The sequence below is a fragment of the Pantherophis guttatus genome, chromosome 8 (assembly GCF_059756535.1).
Source record: "Pantherophis guttatus breed Tessera chromosome 8, ASM5975653v1, whole genome shotgun sequence".
Lineage (NCBI taxonomy): Eukaryota > Metazoa > Chordata > Lepidosauria > Squamata > Colubridae > Pantherophis > Pantherophis guttatus.
Window position 1 is genome coordinate 71,222,274 of NC_142070.1, and position 12,496 is coordinate 71,234,769.

Sequence of the window (12,496 nt, forward strand, 5' to 3'; positions counted from 1 at the left end):
TAATAAATAAAATTCTAGAGTGCGCAGAGATGGCTAAATTGACGAGCGAGCTAAAAAATGAAGAAAACTCTAAGTACTACGAAGTATGGGGAATTTGGTATAACTGGTTAAAGAATAGGATAAAAATATGATAATAGGTTATGATTTGTTAGACACCCGAAATGGACTTAATTGTATAGAAATGTAGAGAATTGTATAGAACTGTATATTGTATAGTTATGGATGGAATTCATCTAATGTTTGATCTATGAAATGTGTAAACACTGCACCTCGGATCAAGATTGTGATCGTACATTGTCTTTTTAAAAAAAAATTGGAAAATTCAATAAAGTATTTAAAAAAAAAAAATCTTACTGGGAAAGTGCAGTGAGAAGATCATAGTGCTTCATGGTGTCTGCCAATGTATCCACAGCTGACTCCAATGTAAGAAGCAGTTCTATGACAAAACCCTATAAACAGCAAATCGGGACACAGGCAATTTATAAACCAGATACATTGAAAAGCATTAAAACTCAAGTAACCATATTAATGTTTCTTTGATAAAATACAACATGCAATATACATAGTTCAACAGAACAGGTTGGTAAAGACTTCTGGCCCTTGTGGTAATTCTGCCTAGTGCCCACTTGCTTTCCCTATTTTTCTACAACTGTATGCACTTACAAAAGCATTCTTACAGATCTTATTCTATCCATCTAATAAGGTAGACACAGTCCACAAATGTTTATATGAAAATAGATCGATCATTTCCAGGTTGTTTTAGAGCAAGGGTGTCAAACTCAAGGCCTGGGAGCCGGATCTAGCCCGTGGGGTTTTTAGATCTGGCCCTTGGGACCGGCTTTGAAATAGCAAAGGACTGGCCCGCAGTGCTTCTGCTAGTGAAAACAGGGCATGGGAGGCCATGCCTGGCCGGGGGAGAGATGGGATGGACCCCTCCTGTAGCACCCTGGACAAAACGGGGTGCAGGGGGGGCCCAAATGCCCCATTTTGTCCGGCAGGGTGCTGCAGGAGGAGTCCGTCCCATCTCCCCCCCTCCCTGGCTGGCCCGCAGAGGACAACTACAATGCTGATCCAATCCTTGAAGAAATCCAGTTTGACACCCCTGATCTAGAGCTTCTTTTAACATTTGAATGGAGAAATCACAGCCTGAGAGTGGATGCCGTAACATGTACATCTAGGTGGGCCACCGAGAATTTGTTTTTTATAGTATGCATAAAGTTACACTACAATTTTCATTCATTCTTGCCTCAAAAATGGAAGAAAATCATGCTACTGATTTTTACCAGTCATTGTTATAAGAGGCTCTAAGAAGCAGAAACTACGAGTTTGTGTCTGTAAATCATTTTAGAATCTCACATTATCTGACACTAGTGCAAGAATGTTTTTACTAGCAATCTATAACTTTTAAAAGTTCAAAATGATTTGTTATGACACCATGCTCTATAACTGTTATAAATACATAATATTCCCCAGGCATAAATCTTCATTCAACGTTCAACTCAAGATAGAAATTAAATGATCGGTTTGTAATTTTTTTTTTGAAAAGCGAAATACCTGAGCTTCTTCTCCTGCATCTCCAACAGTTTCTACAAGCCTGGAGAGAATATCAGAAAGTGTGTTTGCTGAAAGAGGCTGTTTCAGTGCTCTGAAAATCTGAAAAGACCTTCCAGCATAGTGTCGAGAAGAGCAAGAAAGTGCAGTCTGCAGAGCAACTTCACTAAGATGCTGCTCCAGCTGAAATCCAACTGCAAGAAACAGTGAACATTAATAGTGCCTAAAATTAATTATCGATCAGTCACAATAGAGCTGCAAGGAACCTTGGAGGTCTTCTAAGTCCAACTCCTTGCTCATGCAGGAGACCCTATACCCGTGATGGCGAACCTATGGCACGCGTGCCACAGGTGGCCCTCGGTGCCATATCGGTGGGCACGCAAGCTCAGCTCCTGCCACCTGATTTTTGGGCCTTCTGGGCCACCAGAAGTAGGGAAACAGACTGTTTCTAGCCTCCGGAAGGCCTCGGGAGGGTGGGGAAGGCCCGTTTTCGCTTCTCCCAGGCTCCAGAGCCTTTCTAGGAGCCTGGGGAGGGCTAAAATGGCCTTCTCCACACACACCCGAGGCCAGAAACTTGGCAAATGGATCATTTCCGGCCTCCGGAGGGCCTCCATGGGGGTGGGGAAGGCAATTTTTACCCTCCCCAGGCTCCTAGAAAGGCTCTGGAGCTTGGGGAGAGCAAAAAATGGACCCACCGTGCCATCTCATGCCAAAAGCAGGGGAAACACGGGATGGGGTGGGGTGTCATGCGCGCATGCGCAGGGAACATAGAATTATGGGTGTGGGCACACGGGCGGGCAGCCCCCCCATACTCCCCCCACTTTTGGCACATGATGGCAAAAAGGTTAGCCATCACTGTCCTATACCATTTCAGACAAGTGGCTGTCCAGTCTCTTCTTAAAAGCCTCCAGTGATGGAGAACCCATAACTTCTGAAGGCAAGCTGTTCCACTGATTAATTGTTCCAACTGGCATTTAAGGAAATTTCTCCGTAATTCCAAGTGGTTTCTCTCCTTGCTTAGTTTCCATCCATTGTTTCTTGTCCTGCCTACAGGTGCTTTAGTAAATAAATTGACCTCCTCTTCTTTGTGGTAACCTCTCAAATACTGGAATACTGCTATCATGTCCCCCATAGTCCTTCTTTTCTCTAGACTAGCCAAGCCCAAATCCTGCATTATGTGTATTATGCATTATGTGTATGATACTACACACATTTATTTTAGCAAAATGTACGAAAACATACTGAACATTTATTTTTATTTTGAAAGAGAAAATCTAAATGAAACATGTTCCTTCATTAAACTGCTAAATTTACAACATGTACTGATCATAGCAAATTGAAAGTTTTCAAAACCATACCTGAACTTGATTGTTTGAATACAGAAACAACATGCTTTAGAAATATAGTTAACAGCTCAGCACTCTTTATGCTTGGATTCTTTGCTGAAACATCTTCATGATTCCAAAGTGGTCCACGTTTTCTACAGAAAGAAAAAAAAATCAAACCAGAAACTCATACAATAATCATAGATATTCTTTGGTAAAAGTTAAATTGCTACATTATTTTCTAAAACGAACTCTGCCATTAAATTTAAGCACAGGATTCAAGAAGCCCTAACCATAATTTCATCCTACATGGAAGATAAAATTTTTACTCCTAATTTACCTAGTAGGGCAATCCATTCTTAACAAAACTCTAAAGGTATCTCATAAGATATTGTAGGGCTTACCCCAACTTTACTCTGATTCCAGCAGAAACGTTTAGCCTTAAAATTCCCTAACTCAAGTACCATTTCCATGGAACCAAAAGCTCAGTAATGCTGGATATTTCACAATATTATGAAATTATGAAATCTTGAGCAAGAGCTTAGCACATTTTTGGAAATATCCGCATTGCTATACAGTTGAGCAAATGCCATCATTTAAATGTTACCTTGAAGTAATAAACTCCATAAGTGACTTCATTTTTTCATCTTGTTCTCCTGAAAGATCAACTTCATTGAGAATGGTGCTTTGCATCTGAGAAATGGCAGCGCTTGTATTTCCTAAACTGATGCTAGAAGAGGTAGAACTTGAACTGAGTCCTGAGTCTGTCATTGGAGAGGGCTGGTGATCTGGTATAAAATCATTAACACCTAATTACAGAAAGACATAATTACCATTCTTAAAATCTTCACACTGACTTTCCAAAAATTCCAGAACATATTCTGATTTCTTTATACTTCATTATTTTAGCCCAATATTAGCCCAGCTTAAGAAAACTGCTATTTCAAACTTGGAATATTTTAAATTCGGAGTGTTTCATACATCCCTACAACATCCCATTCTAAGGAAGAAGCCCTATCTGGTTTTCTGTGTAAAGCTACCCCAAATAAGTTTTTTTGGAAAAAAGAAAGTTGTAAGATCACTCTTATTTAATACATATGAATAACATAAAAAATGGACATACATGTTAATAATTCTACATGATTATATTTAATAGTGAGGTGCTGCCACCTGCTGAAAAATATTAGTGTCATGTACCAAACAAGGATTGCAAAATGAAATAATCAAGAAAATTCTAGTCAAACAATGTATGAGCCCATTGCATCCCTCCCTATATTCACTATACTGGAACTGGGAATTAAGAATTCTTCAAACAATTCTATTAACACTGTGAAAATTTTTTGAAACAGAGAAGTCTGCTCAATAGCATTAGTCAGCTCTTCAAAAATAAAAGTTAAATAAACCATTAATTCATCTTTGTCTTTTCCTGATTTAAATAACAAATTAAATTAAACAATGTTTAGAAGATTTCTAGATAATCAACTTAATGATTCTTATATATTTTTATTACAGTAAATGTCTTAGGTTCTTAGATCCGTTGTTCTTAGGTTCTTAGATTTTAGTTTGTTCTAAAAATATTAAAGAGGTATTGATTAATGTAGCTTTATCAATTCAAGAGACAGAATTTCTACCATATTGCTGTGAAATAGCTTTTCCAGGTAGTCCTCGACTTACGATGGTAATTGGGACTGGAATTTCTGTTGTAAGTCATTGCAGCCATAATTTGAGTTATCATGTGACAGAATCTGATTTTATAGTGGTCCTAAATTAAGCCACGCAGTTGTAAATCGAATCCAGATTAGCCAATGGCATCTTTTGCTGGAAACATCGCAAATTGTGTTCATTTGACCAGAGGATGCTAAAATTGGCTGTTGCCAGTTGCCAAATACCCAAATTGCAATCACTTGACTGCTGGGGTAGGGTAACAGTGGTAAATTTGAATTTTGGTTGCAACTGACTTTTTTAAAAGGTCGTTGTTAATCCAAACCGTTGTTAATCCAAACCGTTGTTAAGTGAACGGTGGTACTGTAGTTTTATTTTCATAATTATGAGTATAGGGCACTTTAAGTTTCATTGAACTGCCCCCCCCCCCCCCGATTACCATGTGCATTAATTAGAAGACTGAAGGTACCTGTGAAGATGCAATCCAAATGTGCTATTTGTTTGATGGTGAGCACCCGGGGTTCATTAAACTCCTTGTTCCTGAGAAGGATAGAAGCCACAGCCTGGACACTACTGTTAGAGCCCATCACTATCAATAAATGCAGCAGGAGGCGTTTACAGTGTTCATATACTTCCGGATGGTGATGATCAAGACCTACATCCAAGAAAAAAAAATGCATATAATCAAATGATGTATCTGTATGTGACTGTTGCTAATGAATTAAACGTTCATTTAAAAGAAACACGCCTAGTCCTATTCACTATTTATTGCTGTCATACACTCAAGAGATAAGAATTCTTGCAAAATTGTTTTTCCTTACTTGCTATAGTATACTTATTTTTATTAAATATAGAAAACAATTGCTCTTCCTGAGACTTCAGTCTTTTAGGCCATTGCTATGCTCATTGAAAATTTGGGTATTTTTTTTTTTAATTTGATTTATATGCCGCCCTTCTCCAGAGACTCAGGGCGGCTTACAGTGCGTTAAGCAATAGCCTTCATACTTTTGTATATTTTATACAAAGTCAGCTTATTGCCCCCACAATCCGGGTCCTCATTTTACCTACCTTAGAAAGGATGGAAGGCTGAGTCAACCTTGAGCCTGGCAGGATTCGAACTTATTTTAATTGCAGACAGCTGGTGTTAAATTACAGTGCCTTGTCTGCAGAGCTATCCAGGCTCCTGGATAGCTCACTTGCTCTTCAAGTTGGGTTCATTTTAAATCAAATTGTCCCTTTGGCATTAAACATTTTACGTGCAAGACCATAAACCGTGGTAATTAGCAATGCTTCCCAATTTTAATAAAAGCTTACTTACCTATAAAAATGGCATGAAGCAGGAGATGCAAGTAATTTCCCCAATCTACCTTTACACTATGGTCAATTATTAGGTCAGTCAACAGAATCACTGCTATGTTACACCTATAAACCAAAGAAGAGATAAGGGGGGGGGGGTTTGTTTCAGCGGAATTTATTGAAATTATAAAATACAATTTAAAAAATCGGCATCATAGTTACATAATTATTTACATTAGAATTGCTACTACTCAAAGCAAATTTGGTCCTCTCAGGACAGATTGACAATAATATTAAAAGATTTTAGGTATTTAAGATATTTATTACGGTAACTATGACAATGATCTGTTTCTCACTTATTAAATAAAGATAATAATAAAATAAAAATTAGTTGTCTCAATAAAGAAATATAGATGCTTAATGCCAGCGCAGCTCAGAGCATAAAGAAATACAAAGCAAGGCTGCCGTGCATAGTATGGCTGAGGTGAAGAGGCTTCTGTATGCAGGCATTAAGCAGGGAAAATAAATGATTCATATCTAAAGATACAATGTTTATATAGCTTAGATCAGCTAATAAAAGGCCAGAAAAATAAGACTCTTGTCGAAAAATTCCTTCTATACAAGTTACTAAAACAATTAATTTTTTTTTTTAAAAAAAGCTTCTGTCTTGAAATCTAAACTGTGAAGATTCCATTCTCAAAAAACAAAGGATAATCTGGAAGTATTAGAAGGAGTCATTTCCCCACAAATCTTATACATTTCTTAGAAGGAAGACACAACCTCTTAATTTCTTCCTTCCTTTCTTTTCCTGAAAGGAAAGTACTGTGCTACAATCTCTTTTAGGTACTTCATATTCAGAGGGATTTGGGAGTGTCTTATTTATATTGCTTACCTATGAAGAGACATGCCTGGAGAGGACGTTTCGGGCAAATAATCCACCAACGGTGACCAACAACCCCCCGAAGGTGGAAAAGGTAATGGCTCTCCTTCATTGTGTTCCATCACTTTAAGTCGCCAGCTCGAATACAATGGCATTGAATCACCTGTCAAAAGTATTATTATTTTGAATTAGATATTTCAACTGTATATAGTTATATTAATTGAAATATGTTATTTGCAAATATGCATGCTGTATTTTCTGTGTTTTCCATACTTAGTAACATTGCCTTGTATTCCAAAATTTTGGATGTATTCAGGATTCACTACATAAAAACATTATTTACACACAGGTAGTCCTCGACATATGTCCACAATTGAGCCCAAAATTTCTGTTGCTAAGTGAGACATTTGTTAAGGGAATTTTGCCCCATTTTATAACCTTTCTTGCCACAGTTGCTAAGTGAATCACTGCAATTGTTAAGATAGTGACATGGTTGTTAAATGAATCTGGCTTCCCCATTGACTTTGCTTGTTAGAAGGTCACATGATCCCGGGGCACTACAACTGTCATAAATGAATCAGTTGCTAAGAATTTGAATTCTGATCACGTGTCCATGGGAATGTTGTAATGGTTATAAGTGTGAAAATGATCATAAGTCACTCTTTCAGTATCATTGTAACTTTGAGTGATCACTAAACAAATTATTGTAAATCAAGGACTACTTGTATCCCTGAAAGCAACAGGCATCAAAGTCTAGTGCAAGACTGAATTGGGGGGGAAAAAAAAGAATTATAACAATCAGTTCTGAAAATCAAGTAAAAACATGTGGATCTGATTGCTCCATGCTCCATGCCTTTCTTAAATTAAGGGTAGCTCAAATTGTCAAAGTGTCATAGAAGGAAGGTACTTTAAATACGTATTTATGGTATGTACATGTGCCATGTAATATGGTATATAATTATACTATTCTTTGCCAAGTAACATAATAAGTGTCCCTCAATATACAGTTGGAAAAGAAAAGAAAAATTAAACAATTCAGCAGATGGGCTTCAGCTGAATGAACATAACTTTTGTTGCCACAACAGATGAAGATAATAGATTTTTCTAGTTTATCAGTTAACAAAATTCATGCATGTAACTGACAGTTAAACCTTGCATTGTTTAAAGAAAATAAAACATCGAATTACTTTTTTCTTCTTCATATGAGCCTCCTGAACTGCTGCTATATCGAGATTCTAGCCTGTGATGCTGGCGGTTCAGATTACTGTTCAATCCACTATAGATATCCAGATGGATGTAGCTAAAGGAATAAACATAGTAATAGTGTTATCGAAGACCACATTTCTATTCTTCCATGTAGCTGTAATGTTTATCCAATCGATAAAGTCTTATTGAAAAATTATTCATGTGCCCTTTACTTCATAAAAACTATTCAGCCTAAACCACAGATAAATGTACAACTACAGTATGAGAACCTAATCATGTTAGGAGTTAGAATGGAAGACCCCTGAGAAGTGAGCCTTCCGTGTCTTTCCTGTTCATAACAGTCCTGAAAATAACAAGAACCCAGAGTCTAAAAGAGAGTGGGAAACTTGTAATGTACTCTCAAATCACAGATAAACCCCCGAGGTATGAAACGCAGAATCTCTAATTGCTGACTTGGTGGACAATTCAGCTGAAGTACATTTAATATTTATAAAACCAAGGAAAAACCACAAAAAATAATATGAGCAAGAAAATTCAGGTACATAAATCCAGCCATTCTAGATTTATTGGTTTTATATAATGACTTGATTTCCAAAACATCTATTTTATTTACTACTTACATGAACAGTTAGTAGCAAAAATAGCAGGCACAGCCGAATAAGACTGCAGTGAGCCAACAAAAGGGAAGGCTGGACATCTTAGACACAGAGACTGCCTGGGTCTTTAAATGCTGGTCTTTTTTCCCACTTTGGAGTAGCAGCTTGACAATTCCTACTGCCACTAACTATCTTCCAGAAGGTTCCTCCACCGGTGGCACGTGGAGCTGTATCGGTGGGTATGTGAGCTCAGCTCTGGCACGCCGGCCAGCTGATTTTTGGGCCTTCTGGGCCCACTGGAAGTAGGGAAACAGACTGTTTCCGGCTTCTGGGGGAGGGGAGCCCATTTTTACCATCCTCAGGCTCCTAGAAAGACTCTGGAGCCTGGGGAAGGTGAAAATCGGGCCTATAGGGCCATCACGTGCCAAAAGCGGGAGGGAGCGCGGGGGGGTGGGGGTGGGTATTGCACATGCATGCATGGGGCGCATAGAATTATGGGTGTAGGCACACACACATGTAACCGAAGGCAAAAGGGTTAGCCATCACTGTTCTAGAGCATCCTAAAATTGTTGTGTAAGAGTTATAGGCTTCTCACATTTTGTGCTGCCTTTCTCATGATTACAAGGTAAAAATGGTGGAAAAAAGAAATAATTTATATAATACACCCTCTTATGTGTAGAAAGCAGCATGTGCTTAGCCATGCCTTTCCTTGGCGGGCAGACCAATTTCATATCAGATAAGCCAAATATTTTTAAAAATATAATGACAAGAAATTATTGTATTTTATCTATTAAAAAGCAAATGTTCAAACTTGAAGGAGGTAAGTACAAAGCTAATAGTTCACAGTGTTTACTATTAAAATAATACAAAAGGCAAATACTATACTGCTCTGCTAAAATAAAGCTTGCTGTCAAGAGAACAGAATGTGCTTCAATTTTTTAGAGTGTGATAAAATTATAACTACATTTTATAGGTTTGATTCAATGCATAAAACTCAACATTCCATGTTGTATGGAGAAAGAAAAACATTATATATGCACAGCACCATTAAGAGACATGCAGGTTCCCGGTGGACCTGCGAACCAGAATCCCTTTGAAAAAAAATGTTCACACTATCTCAGTTTCCTGGATTCTGGGTAGACCCAAAATATTATCACAGATAAGATGGAAAAATTTAGTTCCATGCTTTCCCCCATCTTAGTTCCCACTCCTTCAGGTGTCTTAAAACAGCTCCCCCCCCCAATAACCTTTTGGGCACCAGGAACTGATTCTATGGAGAGAGGTTTTTCCGTAGACTGGATGGGGCTTTGCTTGTTTGTGCGGCCCAGTTTTTGGCTTGCCATGGCCCGGTGCGAGTCCACGGCCTGGAGACCCCTGTCTTAAAAAGACAAGTCTCAAATTTTCTATTCCCACAATAGAGGGTAGGATCAAGTATCTCTTTTATCTACATGGCAAAAAACCAGTTCGATAGGCTGGCATTCACAATACAAATACATACAGAGTCATTATCAGCAACTATAATATGCTGTCCCCAACATCTAATGAAGTATCAGTTTAGGCTTTATTAGTTAGACCTATGAAGGTTTTATTTAAAAAAACCATCAGTATTTCCAATCTTACAAATCCTTCTTACCTTTCATCAATACTATCTTTTGTAAGCTTACTGTTGAGATTACCATCTGTGGGTGCCACCATTGTATTGCTACTGGAAGTAGTTCCTGGAAATTAAGAGTGGTATATTTGCAATGAATGCAGTAATAACTGCAAGACAGACTTCCTGAAAGCTATTTGAAACTCTGATAAATCATCATAATCACCGTTACCACTACGCTGAATAGAACAATAATCCTCCCCAAATAATTTAGAGGTATTTTAAATAATAATACAATAAATAAAAAAGTTCTAAATTAATTTCACAAGGCATGGTAATGGCTGGGGAGAACAAGTGAGGCTCTACTTAGCAAACTCCTGCAGTGATGTCTCCCCCACTTCCCCATGTTTTTAAAGACCAATCCACTGAGCAGTTAATGGTTCGGTGAAGGGATAAACCATCTAATATCCAGCTAAAAAGATTTCTGTGGTGTTGTGACCTGCTTTCTTTCATCTGTCTCCTATTTATGATTTCCACATGAGCTCTGCTCAACAAGCTTCCTGACAAATACACAAGTTACAGAATGAATTTTTTGTCACAGAGTGATGGGGTTCATTTTGAATTAAAGGTATCTTTTGGTTTGGAAGGTTGGCAATTGACCCAGCTAATCAGAAGGCTTTCACACTTTTCTTTCTTTCTTTTTTAAAAACATATACAGTGAAGCTATTTACAACACAATTCAGGTGTCAGAATTATTTCTCTCTCTTGAGAGTCTAATTTTTCTTCTGTGTCTTACATAAAAATTTTGGCACATGGTTTTTAGTAGCTTGGCATGAGTGCTGTAACTGCTTTATTTCCTCTCCCTTCACTCCACTCCATCCAGTTTCTGGGATTATCAAGAGAGTAAAAATAAAAGAATATGCTGAATTACTGTTTACGTGTTTTGCCTGGATTTGCTCAACCAATCACCTTCTCCTTTGTTAAGTGAAGACTCTTTCTTAGGGTCTTCTGCCAAGTCCTTCCCAGAGACCTGGGCTTCACCAATGACAGCTGATTCGCTCCTTCCTGTCTTGGGTGAAGATGTTGTCTCTTTGGGACTCCAGTTCCCTTTCTCCAGAGAAACCGCCCATTGACTTTTCTTCCTCTCTCATCAGGAACCTTCACCTGCTCTGCACGCTCTTGTAACTTTACTCTCCAGCCACTCTTTTTCAGTCTTTTTCTGTCTTCTCTCCCCAATTTTGGGTCAGATTGGCAGCATGCCCCCTAGAACTGAGAAGGTGGGTGCTCCCCAATACCTATATATCAAACTGGACCAATGTGGCTACTGTATGTACCGTATTTTTCGGACTATAAGACTCACCCACCCTTTGGGGAGGAAAACAAGGAAAAAAAATCTGCCTCTGCTTCCCAGCAATTTGCCTCCTTGTAGCAAACAGCAAACAGCCTGTTCAGCTTCAGCACAGCCTGATTTAGCATGATCAACTGATTTGGCGGTTGGATTGGCCTCCCGGAATATCACCAATCAGCTGTTCCAGGCTGCAGGGATCGCCACCGCCCATTGGCACCACCGCTGCCCATCACCGCTGCCACCTATCGCCGCCTCCACACATCCCGTTTTCGGCCTCCGTGCCCATTTTCAGCCTCCACGCGTCCTGTTTTTGGCCCATTCCAGACGGCGGGGATTGCCACTGCCGCCTATCCCCGCTGCCTGGAACAGGCTGAAAATGGGATGCGCGGAGGCCCAAAGCGGGACGTGCGGAGGCTGAAAATGGGGTGTGTGGAGGCGGCGATGGGCGGTGGCAATCCCCGCAGCCTGGAACAGCTGATCGGTGATATTCCGGGAGGCCGATCCAACCGCCAATCAGCTGCTTGTGCTAAATCAGGCTGTGCTGAAGCTGAGCAGGCTGTTTGCTGTTAGGAGGCAAATTGCTGAGGCAGAGGCTGAAAGGTGGGGGCTGGTGGGTGGGCGGGGCTTTGCCAACATTCACTCTATAGGACGCAAAGAGATTTCCATCCACTTTTTTGGGGGGGAGAAAGTGCGTCTTATTGTCCGAAAAATATGGTACCTCTCCTTATAACAACTCTGGCTAAAAGCTAGGTCAGCTCATCAGCCCCCACAACTGCCCTTCAAAGCCAGAACTGAAATGCTTCTCCTCTTCTCTCTCCATTTGATGTCTCATACCAAGAAAACAGCACTCATGCCAGGCTACTAAAAACCATGTGCCAAAATTTTTATGTAAGACACAGAAGAAAAATTATAGTCTCAAGAGAGACTACCTGTATCCAAGTTCTATTCCTCAATCACACACAAGAGTCAAGCAGCCCTGCAATTAGTGCTAACTATTCCAACAAACTTTATTTTTCTTAAATCGTCTCTTGTATGTCATCG

At 39.3% G+C, this 12,496-nt stretch overlaps 1 protein-coding gene across 14 annotated transcripts in view; it reads right to left on the reverse strand.

Annotated features, from left to right (window-relative positions):
• Window positions 1-12,496, reverse strand: part of FRYL (FRY like transcription coactivator) — a 171,041-nt gene that overhangs the window by 47,441 nt on the left and 111,104 nt on the right. For 12 of the 14 annotated variants that reach the window (XM_034411349.3, XM_060690832.2, XM_087875303.1 and 9 more), the window contains 9 exons: window positions 10,150-10,234; window positions 7,902-8,014; window positions 6,727-6,877; window positions 5,857-5,960; window positions 5,008-5,193; window positions 3,484-3,685; window positions 2,910-3,031; window positions 1,555-1,745; window positions 355-449 (listed from right to left, as the gene is read on the reverse strand). In XM_034411349.3, coding sequence (XP_034267240.2) covers window positions 355-449; window positions 1,555-1,745; window positions 2,910-3,031; window positions 3,484-3,685; window positions 5,008-5,193; window positions 5,857-5,960; window positions 6,727-6,877; window positions 7,902-8,014; window positions 10,150-10,234 — 1,249 coding nt within the window. The remainder of the gene's footprint in view (window positions 1-354; window positions 450-1,554; window positions 1,746-2,909; window positions 3,032-3,483; window positions 3,686-5,007; window positions 5,194-5,856; window positions 5,961-6,726; window positions 6,878-7,901; window positions 8,015-10,149; window positions 10,235-12,496) is intronic. The other 2 variants (XM_087875302.1, XM_060690831.2) reach the window with 1 other exon arrangement.